At 31.0% G+C, this 18,819-nt stretch overlaps 1 protein-coding gene across 1 annotated transcript in view; it reads right to left on the bottom strand.

Annotated features, from left to right (window-relative positions):
- Positions 1–18,819, bottom strand: part of LOC132930961 (BMP-binding endothelial regulator protein) — a 68,576-nt gene that overhangs the window by 17,519 nt on the left and 32,238 nt on the right. Inside the window, exon 3 of the mRNA XM_060997089.1 lies at positions 4,516–4,601. Coding sequence (XP_060853072.1) covers positions 4,516–4,601 — 86 coding nt within the window. The remainder of the gene's footprint in view (positions 1–4,515; positions 4,602–18,819) is intronic.

Below are 18,819 nucleotides of genomic sequence, written 5' to 3'. Positions count from 1 at the left end.
ATGACGTACACGCGTTAAACCAAATACAATTTAAAAAAAGCAGATATGTATGATTACAGGCACGATATACTGCATCACATAATATATATGCATTCATTTATTTTATCGAACAGTGCCTGCCCATTTAATATAATATAATATATAGGTGCCTATAGGTGCATTATGTGCATAACGTGTTCTCTGTAATTTCTCTTCATTACTATATATACTATAGACAGTATAGACTATATAGTATATAATATTATTAACTTTCATCCATTTATATTTACATTTTATAAACGATAAAACAATAAAATTGTAATATATCATCTACTCGTTTTAATATAACTACGTCTAGTAGTTAATACTTATACTCGAAACGTTGCTGTAAACACGCGATTAATTGTCGATCGCCTGCCGCGGGTGCTTCTACTGTTTGACATCGATTGCTTTTTATGTTTAAAATATCTGTTATCTTGGGTTATTGTGGTGTAATAAAACTCATATGGAGCGGACATCACTGCGTGAACGTTTGCTATTACTGTTACTATAACGCATAGGTGTACCTACGCCATAAGTTATAACATACATTCTTTAACGTATGTTGTATTAAGGAGGATGTGTGGTCTGCAGTATGTGTTGTCTCAGTCTTATAAAGTGGACATGTGTTGTGTCTAACACAGAAAATGTTTATTTAGCAAAATTTATTTTGTATTGACGAGTTGTTAGCTTAATAATATTAGAGAGAATCGACTTATTATCAAACAAAGCTAAGAATATTATCCAGAGTATCTTTGCATATAGACATTTATTGATATTTGAATTTTATTGTAAAAATAACTATATATATAAAATATTACAATTTTAAAATGTCTATAACGACTATAACCAGCTTTAAAATTAAATTATAAATAAAAACCAACGATATTTTTTGAATATTTCATGGATAATGTCTTAAATCTTAACATAGAATTTGATGTTTCATTAATTCAATATAATATTCACGCTATTATCGACACAAAATAAGTTCTGTTGAATACACATTTGCTACGTTGTACAGTTTATAAGACGGAGACAATACCTCACGATGTTTAGAATTTTTTTTCAATCTATTTTTCTTTTATTCAATAAACATAATATTGTTAAAGTCTATTGGACTATCAAATTGATCCTAGGACGTATAAAACGATTATTAATAATAAATTAATAGTATAGTTAATAATTATATAGGTATACCTATTATTTATGCCTATTCTAATTATAATAATATAGACCTATATTGATAATTTATTGTGTTTTGCTTTTACTTTTAAATACGCATGACTACGCGCAGTAAAGAAAGTTTATACATTTTGAATTACGATTATTATTATTGTTTTTTATTGTAACTGAAAAGTACATATGAATCGCGTCCGATCATATCGAGACCTACATATATGTATATAGCCGTTACAAGCAGCCATGAATGGATGGAAAGGAATTCGCGATATATATATTATTTGTTACGTTACAGTATCGGTAAACGTATATATTCCGAGTTTTCGATTTATGTCCGTAAACACAGAAGTTGATTGAAAAGTTTTCAACAAACTTTGTATAAAGTCAAAGCCGCGTAACGACGTTTTATGAGTGTGGCAAATGACGACTGACAATATTGAATTCTCTTATTTTTCCCGCGCACTCCGAAACGCGATTACGCAATATCGAAAACGACGAACTGTTCAATAATTTTCGGTGTAAAATGTCGTCAAATTTGTCAATATGTTTGTCATTTTTCTTTTTATGATCGTCACGCTGTACTTAATTACCATTTATAAGTAATAATATGTATTTAACCTCGAGGGTGTTATTAAAATTAAACAGTAATAATTTCTAGTGGTACACTATAGTGCGATGACGACAATTCGTGGTAAACTGTGACGTACAAAACGAGTTTAATGCACTACAGCCTTGGCATTTGCAAAGAAACACAGCCATCCATAGTGTATCGATGTGTATTATTTTTCATTTTAAGCCATGTCGTCGTCGACGTCTAAAAATTTGCATAGTTATCTATAAATTACGTGTTGAATTCGTACCGCTTACGATAGTAAAAATATGTTATATTAAAACAATCGTCGTGATCTTCAAAGTTGGATAGTATCGGTATCAATATAATAACGATATTATACTACATCAATTAGATATGTATAATAATAATATATCTGATTTTCACTCAGATTGACCGATTGCTATATTGATGGTATTCGTCGTCAAGTATACATAAGTACGGTGACTCAGGTATTATATTCGTATAAAACGTTCGTTATATTATTGTGTCACATATAGTCCCATCAAATTACGACAGTTATCATAACAAAGCGATAGCTTGACATATCGTACAAAGCACTCGTCGACAGTATAATGTTTACACATATGTAGATATAGGTATTCGAGTATTGTGTAATTTACGCGGTATAATCGAGAAAAAAACGATTAGTTTTTAGTGATTTAATGTAGTGTTTACCGGAATTCAACAGTATAATATAATATTATATAGTCCGATACGTGGGTTTTTGGCCTTTGGTGTATTAACCAAACCACAAATCATGCTGTAGGACTGCGTATCGCGTGTCTGCCGAGTCTCGTTATTATACGTATTAGATTATTATTTATTATTATTAATATGTATTTCAATCGGAACGTAATAATAATAATAATAATAATGATATAATTCGCAAAAGTACGTATCCATTGGTATGATTTACAAAACCAGCAGAATGTAAATATGATATGTAATGCAAAATATATTATATTATTAACGTTTAATTTATACGTTAATATAATATCATTATAACATTTATATTTTATCGGCGAGTGGGTAATATTTTTTTTATGTTGGTACATTATGTATATAATATATATTTAATATATCTATACATTTAAGTTTCGCCTAACTGACTAAGCAATAAATTACTTACTCTCCTAATTAAAATGTGTACGAAATTAGTATAATAAATATAAATATTAATGCAAGTATATTGTTATTTTATGGCCATATTAAAATGTTAAAAACCATTAATGATGTTACCGAAAGGAATGTACGTAAAACAATTTAATGTCATGATACGCTTAAGACTAAAGAGTGTTTTTTATGCGTATCGATTGAACTATTTTTGAGTTTAGTAAATACAATATTTCTTCCAACTATAGTTGCAATATATATATATATATATATATATATCGTATCAGAGTAATATATTGCTATAGAGGCATATAGACCTATTCCACTTTAGCGTACGAGTATAATCGAGTGCCGATAATGTTTGACCGAAATCGTTCAATTCGTTATTGATTGCAGTAACTATACAACACTAAACATTTCCAACACAAATAATAATTATTTGATGATTCGTGTACGTATATAATACATCTTATATTATATTATATTTAAATATATTTTTATTAATTGTGGTATGCGACGAATAACTATAGGAATATTAATTATTACGTTAATATCAATAAAATGTTGAAAAAATAACGCTTGTTTTTGTTCCCATTCGATTTCTATAACAGATAACAAGTAATTTTGTATAGTCACCCAAACTACCTATTAGCTAATAATTTAAATAATTCCATGAAATAGCAATGTACAATTTTACAAATTTATTAATATTTTTAAGTGAATTTTTAATTTTTAACTTTTGTAAGTTATTATTTATTTTCGTTTAATAGATAGGATGACTCGACTACTTATAAATAACTAATAATAATAAATATGTTTTAAAGTCTAAATTTTAAATAATTACCGTGATTTAAAAATATGCAAGTTGTATATTGTTCTTACACAGTTACACACAGTGAATAAGTAAAAATTTAAAAATTGTCATGAAATGTGGATTTCAGGATCCTTATTACACAACCTTAACTATAATTCAAGGTCATCCGCTCCAAGTATTTAGTATGTTACTGAAAAATGATGACACATTATGAACATATTGTATTCATATGTATTTAATGTATATTATTACACGGATACGATACTCTCTCATATTATAGTCTAGTAGTACTGAACACGCGCCGGACAGATCAAATTCAAAGTGCAATTATAATCAGCAGGTACCTAACCTAACCTATATTATAATATGCACGTGTGTATACTTGTGTTTATTATAACACGACTATAATACAAATGACTTGGGTGACCGAGTGAGCAAAACGGCGGTGGCAGCAGTGGTGACGCCGGCGGATTCCGGACGGGTTATCTGCGCACAGTGCTTTGGGCAAGGTAGTGTAACCCAGTTTTGAGAAATGGAACTTTCACCGCGCGAGCTCCGTTATTATTATTAATATCGTCGTTGAATTATTATTAAACGTATATTCCCGTGCAGAAAATTATACAACACTTAATGCATATACTTCAATATACTATTATCGATTTGTCCACTTATATTATATTAGGTGTTTTATAATAATATTAAATATATTATTAGATATATACTACAGATACATATGTATATTACACGTGTACATGTTATAATAGGCATGAGTACTCACTTTGCACATGCAAGTGTAACACATCATGTTTTTGATGGTGAGCACGTTCACAATCTCTCCTTCGTTCACACAGCTTTCGGCGTAACCTGTAACACAAACCATAATAATATTATTATTTAGTTGGAATTCACAAAGATACAATAAATGTATCAGTGTATAACATTATGTGTATTTGCAGGCTTATAATAACCGCACGGCTACATGTAATTGATAATATTATGTGTTACATCTCTGCAGCTGTGGTGGAAGAATCTCTCAGGGTAGATGATTTAAAATATTTTCACAAAAATTACGAACATCACGCGTGTAACCATATCGTTTTAAGTACAGCTGCATATCATAAACTTATACAGACACTATTTATTTTATGGATGAGTAGTCGTTTTATTCAAAATATTTGTTTATAAATAGTTATGTTTAATATATCATATTATCATTGTTTGTATACATCCTATCTTAACACATCGTATTATAATTTTGAACATTATTCAGTCGCATAATAATCACCACAATAATATATTATTATGTACGACATTATAATAACGTTTCTTCCGCAAGTATATCGTATTATATTTCTAACGCGGATTTCTGATAACTCTGTGTATATTTTCATAAATATTATTGAATTGAATTTAGATAATGATATTTTTGCTAATGAATTTGTTGAAAATTGGGGAAATCTTTCAATCTTATATAGTATAGTACCGATATCCCTATTGGTTGGGTATTCATTTGAATTATAAATTGAAGTGTGCCCAGATAAAAGTCTAAATCATGATTATATCGATATGCCCGTAAGTCACACATTATATTATATCAGTGTAATATTTTGCAAGCGGCAAACCGTAGTGCAGGATGATATTATGTTGACGCAAATTATTTTTACCATCTAAAACTCGATGATCCACGCCGCGGATTGATTTTATGAAGTGACGGCTCGGGCGGTCGGTGAAACTCAAAAACTAACCTACCCTAAGTATAATTTCATATATCACATATACCCGCATATACGTGCGCTGTTTTTTCGAACAACAATCGAATGCAACAACGATGGGACGGGCGCGTTCTCGGCGCCCTTAAATCCAATAATAGTTGGTGCTCCGGAACGGGTATAATAAATTTATGTCACGTAAGATATATAGATATATGTTTAGTGTGTACATATACATAGGCGACTGATAACAGCGCGTAACTGTGATACATATACAGTATTCGTGACTCGGCGGCCGTGTACTCGAAACGGATTCGTCGCAATAAATTTTCTGGCATCGGTCCGCGGGCCTCTGTTCAGTGTACGTCCGCCCCAATAATCTGCAGAACGAACAGAGATTTTTTTCCACTCTTGCGGATTGACGTCCGCCGTTGTTTATGCGTACCTACTGCACGGACGAGGTTTTCGGTATTTTTTTCCTCCTCGTCGTCATCGTTATTGGGCGATTCGCCCACCGCCGCCGTCGGATCGCGGTTACTATAATTTACAACTCATCGTGTGCGTGTGTATAATATAATGTATAATATACACAGGGTGATTCACCGAGCACACGCGCTCGATCCCGTTTTTTCCCTTGAATTATGTACTTTTCGAATTGCGATTTTGTACATTTTCGAAATTATAATATAATATCAATAACAATAAAATTGTTATATTGAATACTATAAAAGAAAAATAATCATAATATAGTCTTCGTATATTTTAAATCTATTACCGTATAATGCTCAATACATAACTCACTGATAAAATACTACTTGTCCGAAATTCGATTAGTTACATTACCTAATTAAGCATGCTAACAAATAAAAATAAACATTATAAAAGAGCTTGAAAAATATTGTCTATGCCATTTAAGAAACACGTTTAAGACTTTAGCCTTTTAAAGTATTGAATATACCTGATAAGAGTACCTATGCTTAAAATTATTCAAAAATCTGAACTTATATAAATTTGACACTTAAGGATAAAACAAGGATGAGAATTCCTGGTGTACCACACTGTATATATGTATAATTAATAAAACTTGGCAAATGTGATCATTGGTTTAAACGAGATAGAAATTCCTATATTATTCTTCGCGTATATCGAGTATAAACTATTCGCGTCACTTTTGAAGGCGATGGCCGATGGCTAATGTATTTAACGAAACAATATTGTATTATAAATCTACAAAAATGAGGATATAATTTTATTTGAACAACTTTAATGTGATTTTCGTGATTACTCGTTATAATATTCATTATCGATGGGAACGTTTACATGTGAGTATCTATATAACACATTGTGTATCTATATGGGGACGGGCGTTATAACTTATTTCATTTTCGTACAAAAGGCAAAATTTTTTATTAAAATATGATAAATCTATAGTTGCATCTAAATTTTGAGACGACTCCTGATGGTATTCTTTTCAAAAATTATTTTACCGGAACTATATTATAGTAAGCCAAGAACAATAAGGACAACGTACATCAGAAGTCGGACGAAATCACGTATTATTTTATTATTTTTTATTCATATCAATGAAACTTATATGATATTATGCTGAAGATTTAAATGATTTGTGTGTATAAAAATATTATTAAAAATAATAGCAATTTAGTATAGACGTTCTCTACTGGGTTTTAGTTAGTATATAATATAAAAAGCCCTTAAATAGACTTCAATCTTGGCGATTGTTGGCGTCGGATTTGGTGTAAAATGATATCGTGAAACCGATTCCACATAGCCATAAACGTGCATTTGCATGAATAAATTAATCGATTTCACCGACTGATCCAGCTACTGTATTACAACCACAAATCAAGCGAGTATTTTACAATGGTAAAATTATAACTCTTACGAGGTGAACGGCGCGTGTTTTTTTTTTGCATAATGATGAAACTGCATCTGTTTATCGTTCAAACTAAAAATATAACTATCGACAACTCAGTTTACGTAGATCAGCAGAATATAATATAATATTTCCATACGCGCACAACTATGTGTAGGTAGTAGGTACCTATTATAATAAAGTATTATTTACTGCTTGCTTATAGGCGACCGAAAGCATCATATAATTTATTTATATTTATTGCTCAATTCATAAAACTTTTATCACTTCACTCGATATGCAAGCGTTAAAAATCCTTTTATAGTCAAAAATACCAATTATTGAATACATATATGAATACGATATTAGGATATGTTAACCTGTGTAGTAGTATACTAATATCCATAAAAATCTATGCTATTGATTTCCTGCAGTTTGAATGAATAAATATAATAAATAATTGTATAATTCACCTCTATATTACCTATAACATAAATTTAATCAAACCGTTCCTAGACAGGTATTTTTCTTAGATACTTCACGCACAATTTATTATTCTCTATTTCATTATTAGCCCACAGCAATGTCATTACCGAGTAAACATTTTCAAAATGATTGTTTATTACGTTCTCTATACTGGCTGTTGGCCAGCTGCAGTATTATATATGTAATATGTATATGTATAAGTAATAATAGGAACAAATGAGACACAGTTGTCAATAGAGAAGTCTCGAATTCGAAAGCCATTCTCAATGACGTTTATAAATAACATTTTCAATTAATACCATTTTCCTATTGTAATAAAAAGAGCTGGTGTTTGCATCTTTAACGAATGATAATAAGTTTCGGTCGAATTCGTTTCGAATTTCTCCACCTACCCGACATCAAATATGGCGAAGAAATGGATGAAGAAATCGCTCATAAGATTTTTGTCTGTATTTTTACTATCAATTACAACTCTCTTCCTTTATTACTTAAATAAAACTATATTAAATTAGATGATTTTATTATACTCGAAGGAATCGCGATACGATATTTATAGATAACCATAAATGCTGCTAAACCTGCAATAAGAGGAGCACGCCTCGATTTATGTCAATTTGTATTTTTCCGAGTCTAACGTACCATTCGCGAAACGTAGCAAATTCACTATTCAATTCTATAAACACTTAAATGAAAACGCATAAATCACTTCAAAGCAGAAGTATCGAAAACCAGAGATCGCTATATTAGCTATATATAGCGATACAGGCTCGCCGCGTAATATATCGTACGAAAAGGAAAAAATATAGATCGTAGACTGCGGATGTAATGACGTCTCTCCTATAGTATAATCTTCTAGTGTACTTAATGAAATGCTTGTAAATAAAATAAAAATAATTATTACCGATTTCGGATCAAGTACTACTAAAACGTCTCTTCGTGCTCCATCAATGATGGTTGGGGTATTTGCATGTTATATTGAACCGGCGATACACCGAAGACAATATAAATATTTGTTTTACGGTAATCGAAATACAGTCGTTTTCGTGTCGATGTGGAGCCGATCGTGAAAAAAACACATCGTGTAATGTTAATACGTGTAGTAATAATATGTATGGTATATTATATGTAAATTCCGTATAAATACGATCGACACAATATATATATTTATATAATACTTAACGAGAAAATGGTATAATATTATACACACACAAATATAACTATACACATACATATAGTATGTGATGCGCGTGTGTGTTTAATGTTTATGCATTATAATTCATTTATCAAACAATCGTAACACGAAAACCCACGAGGACGCCGCCGACGTTCGTGTGTTTTTCAATTTTTTTTTTTTTTTTTACCGAACATCCTTTGTTGTTCATGTGGTCGTCATCGCGGGCGTGTCGGCTCAGTTGAGGGGTGGGTCGGGTGGAGGGGTATATAGATATACACCGGACCGCATCTACTTCGGCGGTGGTCCACAATCGGCGGCGGCGTCCAGTTACGACCAATCCCGGGGGTTATCACTTAATTCGTTTTTGCCGCCCGCCACGACCGGCCGCCGCCGTCAAAAAACCCGATGACTTTATATATAATAATAATGACGACGACGATGATGATGATAATAATATAACCACCGCGTGCCCGCGCGGTATCTATCGGTGCGGTAATATATATAATAACACGGGTCCGGCGAAATATGTTACCCTGACATCGTTATTAATGAGTACCCCCTCTCCCCCCCACTAGACCTTTTGTCTCATCATCGTAGTCGTACGGCGCACCACACACGCGGCGCAATCGTGTAGGTATATATTTGAGTTGTTTTTTTTTTTCATCTGAGAAGAACAAACAACACGATAATCATAATAACGAGAACGAAAAAAAAAAAAACTAAAATAAATAGTAAAAACAACAGACCATCATTATTATTAACGTCTACCACCGACTACATTAATAAATATATATGAACAATATATATAGTGATGATTTTATTACGTGTGGTACCCCGCGCGTTCGCCAATTTCTGAAATTAACGCTTGTATGGGGGGATGTGGCCTCCCATCACGAGTTGATGCGTCGGAATTTTTCGACTTTTACCAATCCAATTAGGACGGTGAAGAATTGTCGGGACACCGCAGGAGGTCAGCCGGTTACCTATATTATACAATGCATTATGAACACGGACGACGATTGTCTCTTCGTCTACAGCAGGGTGCGCCCGACCACCCCCTTGGAGACGTTTTTACGTTGAAACATAATAATAAATTTAGCAGTCTTTTACCCGTCGACTCTGCAATGTACCAATAGGTATAGTATGTTATTATATGTACATAAACAAGCCCGCCTGTGTAAGATACCACCAAAGTACCGCCGAACGCACTTACATGACATTGTATTGTATTTGTTATGTTTTGCACTGACTGGGTGGGGCTATGTGTATTTAACGTATGTCTAACATATATATATATATATAAATATATATCATACGGTTTATACCGCATACCAATACCACACTACGAACACGGTTACGCACACCACGTGAAATGCGACTTAAATCGGACGAAAATGATACGAATAACAATACTATGTATATAAAATGTTTTGTGTAAGACGCTCGTGTATGCTTTATAAGTTATCATCCATGCTCAGGCATACCTATAATAATATATTAATATAATATAAAAATACACACAATCGATTCGGTCGATTACCCTCAATTATTCGAGGTCGATTAGGTTGATGTGTTCTCATGCGATCTCTTAATCGTCTGAACAATTGTATTATATCAATATCCTAGTAACATTAGGTTAAAATAGATGTAAAGACGGACGGATGTATGGTATTCGGTAAGCGTTTACCATGTATTATGATGGCGTCTGTCAAATTACACGGTTGTAAGAACACAACATTTTGGTAATAAAGCGTAATATTTTCATTTTTTTAAAAATTAATTTAAATGTTTATTTGAATCAGTTTCTAAACTGCAAGATGCAGATTTTTAATAAAAATAAAGTATAAATATTTATTCTACACGTTTATTACATATATATATAAATTAATAAAAAATATTCTTTAGATGTGTTAAATTTATTGAATAATCAAAATACATGCAATTTTTCAAGTTCAAAGTCTTTTAAACATATTTGCAAAACTTAAAAGTAACTATTTATAATTTATAATTTACTTTTTATTTAAAAAAAATGCTTAATGGGATTAGTGATGCATTAATTATTTATTGAGTTGGAAATATCAACGTAAAAGAAATCAATTTCAATTCCAGAAAATTAAATTTTTTTCTTTAATATTATATCAGTTAAAAAAATAATATATACTATTAATTTAATGTTTTACTACTACTTCATTGAAGTTTTCCAAGTACATTATAGCATTATAGATATATTTCCAATTTAATTAATAACGATTATTATAATATTATGTATATGTATAATATTCGTAATTTTTGTGTCACAATTATTTCTTAACAATATATTAAATTAAATTATGTATTATTTGCTCTGTATGCATGTACAACAGTGTACAATAATATTGTATATTATATTATTTATATTACGATTTATTTCGTATTATACATATTATTTGGCGAAATAGAGTGTACAAACGAAGTGACTGAACTAACAATTATTTTGTCGTATTACTCATACTCGTATATCAAACTTGCACACATCATGTAATATAAATAATATTTAAACAATAAATCACTACTGAGGTGACTGATCAAAATATCGAATCAGCTATAATAATAATATTATTATGTATATTTTACCGTGGCGGAGAATGATGGAAAACAAAACTACGTTCGTTTACGGCGGAACTCTATACATCGAGAAACGATACATTACAAGTTGCTTATTACGCATATTACATTCCATAATTTATATAGTATATTATAATTAGGGTTTTGCACTGACAGTTCTTACAATATACAAATAAATTTTACAAAGTATGCAGCTAAAATTGTTATTTTAAAAAAAACCTATGGAATCTACATGTTATAAAAATTAATTGATAATTAGTGAACCAAAAATTATTACTTCACCTAACTTAAGTTACATATGTATTGATAAATAATAAATAAATAAATTTCGATTTGTCTTGATAATTTAATATTATTTTTATGATAGCCAATATATACTAAACAGGTACTCATTTTATAAATCAAGATTATGCTCACTAGTTGTTGGTGCAATTTACAAGCGGTCGCAAAAATATAATATATGCAATTATCGGTTACCACTATCTAATTCGTCTACGGTTACCTGACGTAATATTGGTTTGTCATTACTATATTAAGTTTCGAAGTCGTATTTTTGTATATTTTTATCAAACTATAATATGATGATTGTTGTTTCATTATTATGGCTATAGTGATATATTGTTATTTTTCGTAAATACGAGTATATGTGTAGTAGTAATCTGATAATAAATAATTATCTTCTTTTTTTTTTTTGAAGAAAATAAAAATGTAATAAAAAATTTGCACAGAAAATTAATTCATCCATTTATATTCAGTAAATAATTTTATTTTTTATTTTTTTTATCATTTGAAAATTGTGTCCCACTATAATTAGGGTCGAAGAACGTGCCTCAGATTGTCCTTCCCCTATCGAGAGAACAATATTATATTAAAAATTTTAAAATAAATAATACGAAAAGTAATGACTCATTATAGTCGGCAGTATCTAATCGATATACGCACGTTCAATATAATAAACATACTGTTACTGAGCGCGCTTCTACCACAGGATCTCGGTAAAGTTTAAGCATTTCCTTCTGTTCGGTAGTGGTAAACAATATATTATAATATGTATATAGATCTCAACGACGTTTGCACGCGCTCATTTCGTTGAAAGCAATATTTTAGTCGGCCGAGCGGAACACAAAAACGGTCGTGATTGATGATCAACAGCATACATTGTCAGCGGAATAAATAAAAACAAACATTTTACGATCCCTTTGATTGAATATATAGTGACGGAGATAGACGGTACATTTTGATATATATATATATCGTTAATACATTATACGTTTAGTGCAGGGTAAAAATGCCAAAAGTTTCGCCGAAATATCGACGTAACCGGCTAATCTAGTCATTTCGTTAACGTATTTCTTTCTCAATTTCCAAAAGTCGGTTTAGTGCGATATGTATATCATATAGTACATAATACGTATAAAAAAAAAAAAAAAAAAAATACGTTCCATTGTCGTCAATGAAACTTTTATAGGGATTCATATTACGATTTTGAAGGGATGACAAATGATAAATCGACACGATCCCCTACAGCCGCCGGAAGTCAAACTTCCTGGTAGTCCAACCGCCCTACCCTCGCGGACGTTGAAACCTTTAGATATCGTCTGTGCGTAACGTTGTCAGAGAAGTTTTGATAAAACGGATCAACTCCACTCGTCAACGTTTCACAACAAAAACAGTTATTACTGTATAATAATTTATATGAATACCTGAAAATATGACGTGGTATAATCTATGGAATACCTGCATCTCGTCAAATACATATTAGACGTAAACGCCATATAATATATGCATATTATAATACCGAAATTGGGCGTATTAAGTAAAAATCGTTAACATACCATGAACATCTTACCATCATCAACGGCTGTTGGGTATAGCGTAGGTATTGTATTATTTTTTTTTACTTAATAGTTAATAATTATGGGAATATAATTACATTATTGAATAAAGGGTATAAACTTGATTGAGAAAGGAAAAATATCATATAATCATATAAATTAAAATTTTATACGAATCTTAATTTTTGTTTATAAGTATTAGTCGACAGTAAGAATATTTCTAGAATTGACAAAAAAAATCTATTATTAATCTGTTATAAACCTAATATAACGATAACATAATAATATAATATTACCTTTTTTATTTTTCCCAATGTACGAGTATGAACGAAATATACACTTATCGAAATGCAATTAACTACGTTTTATTGCTTGTTTCGGATTTAATTTTGAACGAAATCTCGTAAAATAAAACCCATATAATTTGAGGTTTTCACAAACGTATTTGAATGCTCTACGAGACGTAATAATTGGAGGCGGAATCGAGTGCGTATTTATATAATAACAACAATAACGATAAATACGTTCTTTAAGAATGTAATATTTATTAGTTTTAGTACCCTTTAGCTTTAGCGACCTAAATAATATTACAAGATCAATGCGTGGATTACTTTGGTTTTACACACTGCTAATAATCAATTACATCAGGATATACTTATCTATATATATATATATATATATATGTAGACAATTTACTGTCCTTTTTATTTTTTTATTCTCCTATTACGTCGGTGCGTATACCTTCTAATTATTTAGTCCTTTCATTATTTATTAGTTTAAATATATATATGTTTTTTTTGTTACTCTCCCACGTCCTTATCTGGTCCAGACCGTCTTTGCCGTAATAACAGTAATAACAGAACGGAATCCCAACAGAACGGGATGTCAGAAAGTATAAGATGGTATATAATGTAATGGTCTACGCGCGCGTTCCAGCAATAATAACGTAATTATAACCTTTTATCTGTTGTTTTTATTAGCCATTCGCAGCAGTTATAACCTGTACGGCTGTATGTGTACCTGGTCTTCAATAGGTTTCATTGCAACACACACGCACTTAACATTCAACATTCAAAACTCCAACACGTCCCGATGATTTTACCTTCTTTGCCGAAAATGGAATGAAAAAATCCCTTAATCTCAACCTCCTCTCACTATCGTGGATTACAGAGTTAAATGCTTTGTAAAAGAATCACCATGACGTCGTATACGTATGTAATTTTCATAAGTAATTCAATGTTAAAATAATTGCGTGAGCTTCGTCGATTCCATTGTCATGGTAAATGTTGCTTAGATTTTCACCACAATAACAATACAACTATATATTGTTCTTATCAAAATATATAATTTTGTATTGAACAAACAAATATGTAACATATACGAATATTACAAAGCATTATTTTTTTGACTCAAGTAGTAGAGATGTATTTGTGAAAATATATATGTCATGATATTATATATTATAAATTATAATATATCAATATATTTTATTTATGTATTTAAAGATATTCAAATACAATCAAGTTTCAAACAAATATTGAATGCGAGTTGTAATAATATGATTACGATTGATCACTCATAGTTGCACGATTTACATACACGTAGACGATAGATGGTTTTCGAGAAATTAAATTTATACATTCCCGGTCAGAATAAGATTTTTAGTTTTTAATAAATTATCCGAATAGCGTCAAAAACGAACGCGGCTCACAATGAATATTGTCGATTTTCCTAAATCGCTGGCGTGCTCGTGTGGTTTTCACGATAATAATATATCTCGCTGTCTATTGTTATACTCGCAGCACGCATCAAACTTTTTTGACAGCGCCCGTCTCGCTCAAGAATGCAGCACGCGATTCACGTCGCACAGGTAGTCGTACGAAAAACCGGATCGGTCCGAGACCATCATGTAGTTGCAATGACGACGGATCGTATGAGAGCATAAACGGTAAAAAAAAAAATAAATAAAAAAAAAATACAAAACAGAAATAACACTCGTGTCATATTATAGAAGAAACGGCGTCGACAACGACTGCTATGCCACTATATTCTGATACTAATGGCACGACGATAACATGCATAGGTATATATATATATATGTTCATTACGGGTAATGTATAAATGTATGTTTATAATATATATTATATTTTTTTTTGGAGAGCTAAAAGCGCCAGGAATTCCCGATTTCAAATCGAGCCGATATAAATAACAAAAATAAAAAAATAAATAAAAAATAAACAGAAAAGACAATAATTCCGGAACGGGTATACGTACCTATACGTAGTTATCGTACCGGTTGGGTCCATTAGGAGAGGCGAATAAAATAAAAAAAAAAATAAAAACACACACACCGAGGGTCATTTGTCTACGACGCATCTCAAGACGATATAATAAAACACGCGCGCGCGTTCCATTATAACGTAATAGTATATTATCGTCGTATATAATATAATATTATACTCGCACGCTCGTTCGTATTCCGACTGCGTATGCCGCGCGTGTTTACGTGTGCGCTGTTACTGCAGATCATCGCATTCCACAGCCGCGCGATTCTCCGCCCGAAAATCAGCGAACGTACATTGGTCCCGACGTCTCACCATAAACCTGGTATACGTGCGTAACCGCCAATCGGTACACCCATATATTATTACAACAGTAAACACCGCACACCACTTTTTGAAGCGGTTAATGCGGGTTTGCATTTTACACGCTCGCGTGTTTGCGCTTTCAACGAACTATTCCTCGAACGTTTCACGATAGTTAAATTAGTCAACTGTGGTTATAGTATTTATGCCGTCTACGTGAAAAATTTCGAGCTAAATGAGAAGATTCGATAGCGGTTAACGGTTTAGTTACACGAACGCCGACGTTAGAAACGTTTCTTGGGTTGAAATATGCAAGCGCTAGGTGCAGTAGTATGTATATTGGCTAACCGTGGTATAGGACATACAGAGTCAAGTCGGGTTTCCACTACATACGTGCACGTGTACGCGCATAAAAATACTTTTCTGTGATTGGCTGGTATACATGGTGAGCTTTTGGTATACCAGAGAGTTTATACGCTCTTATCACACGTATAACCACGATATCATGAAGTTGGATCTAGTTCAACTATTTCCGTCTGAACGGTCTAATTTGGATGATAGCAGCAATCACAAATTTAAAAATCTTAACATTAACCGGAATTGCCAGAGTATTTTTCAAGAATGGCGTTTATGTACAGCCGTACACGCAAACGGTCCAGTGGAAACTCACTTTAACGCACGTGAAAACCTAGGTTTATGGGAGAAAAAAGGTAAACGAAACCAGTAACCGTCGATCGTGATTTGTGGCCGAGTCGGACATCACATTGGACGAAGGTAAATCATATTTCTATACTAAAGACTCGATTGAGCCGCAGGGAATGTTCGCGAAAACCCCCAAAAATATGATGGATATTAAATTATTTTTTCCGGTATAATATTTTATTAATATTCGTAAACATAGTATCGTAATATATGTACATGTGATCCGCCCGAAGTGTTCTTTGTTGTATAATGCATATAATATAATACATATATAATGATATAATATATGTATATTTATTCGTGTTGAATTATTAAATGGTGTTATTCTATAAAATACCTAGATAGCTAGATAATTTATACTCTAACTGAATCAAAACGATAGAACTTTAAATAATATACAATTTAACTAGGTATTTTATAAATTCCCCATCATTATTCAGTTACACAAATGTCGTTAAGATTTCAATATAATTGCATAGACTTAAATAACGTAACTATAAACTAATGGTTCTTTTTATGATTATTTTATGATTGTCAATATATATATTTTTAGCAGATACTAATTCTTTTCTCTTTTCAGTAATAATGCACCATATATATATCTTACTTCAAAAAATAATTATAAATTATAAATTATAATGATTTTAATAAATTTACTACAATGGCCCATGCAAAATGTTAATAAATATAGATTAATTAGTATGTTATATAATGTTTATGATTAACTTTTTAATAGATTCAATATTCATCATGACATTGTGTAATACTAATACGATTTTTGCAATTTGTACTAAAAAGAGTGATACTATAATAACTATCTTTGAAAATAATTAAATTTATCAATTATTTAAATTGCAAATACTTTAACAACTTACAATCTGGAATTTTATGGAATGATTAGTTATATACATTATATATATATTGAGATAAAGGATTTATTTAATTATAGGTAATAAAATAACTTTAACTGAATAGTTACGATAAATTATAGAAAAACGATTCAAGAGTTTAACATGTTATAAAATCATTTATTTAAAAATGTATGTAATGCTTAAAATCTATAATCTCTCTTTTGTTTTATCGAAAATCGTTTGAGAGAACGCAATTTTAGGTTAACCTTAAATTAAAGTGAATTAAGAAATGTTTGTTAAACTCATAATATTCACCACAAGATAATTGTAAATACGACACTGACAAGAGGATATTATAGACACAATAATAATATTATGTGTCTGGCACCGTAGACGTACATAATATTAGGTTTATATACATTGATAGATAAAAATATAACGAAATCGGTGTACGAACTAGAAGTACGTCTAGTGTTTCGCTACTATAATATACCAACACCTATTTATACGACTGACGAGGACACGAGGCAAGTAAAGTTATACAGATAAGAAATTTAAACACTATTAGTGTTGGCTATCAGAATACATTTATAAAATGTATAAATAATACATTTTAAGTACCAGTATTGAGTATATTATTATTATATTATTACGTATTAATAGTCGTGTAATTAATTCTGTTCTTAACATATTTTGTATGTGTACCTATATCGGAAAAACAGAATTTTGAAAAAAGTTAAACTGTTTAATTATTGCATTTAACGTTCAAAAATCAAAAACGAGGTACGAAGCAATAGCTTTTGCTTAATTATAATTTAGAATACCTAGGTCTCTAGGCTAATACCGTTTTTATTGTTTTTAACGATGTTTAATATTACCGCGAAGAGAAAAGGTGGACATATTTTTGATGCGGGAGTTTGGGTAATTTGACAATTTAGCGTGGAATCTTTTATAGTTTTTCTAAAAAAATTCTCCGGTACGATACCATTTCCATAACCTGATACAAACCAAGAAGTGTTTTACCCGAGTGAATGCCGAACGGCATCATAAACGATGTATATACCGTTGTCCGTTGATATAATAAACGAAATTTATTTGTAATAATTAACGTTTGGGCTCGAATGCGCGCAATATTATTATTAAACGTATAAAAAACAAATAATAATCTAAGATTTTTATCGACGTTTTTCGTTGTAGTCTATTAAGTTTTTTACGACTATATACGTAAAGCGTTTCTCGTATTATTGTACTCATCACACATTA

This window comes from Rhopalosiphum padi, chromosome 4 (assembly GCF_020882245.1).
Source record: "Rhopalosiphum padi isolate XX-2018 chromosome 4, ASM2088224v1, whole genome shotgun sequence".
In the NCBI taxonomy this organism is placed as follows: Eukaryota; Metazoa; Arthropoda; class Insecta; order Hemiptera; family Aphididae; genus Rhopalosiphum; species Rhopalosiphum padi.
This window is presented reverse-complemented; position numbering and strand designations above follow the sequence as displayed.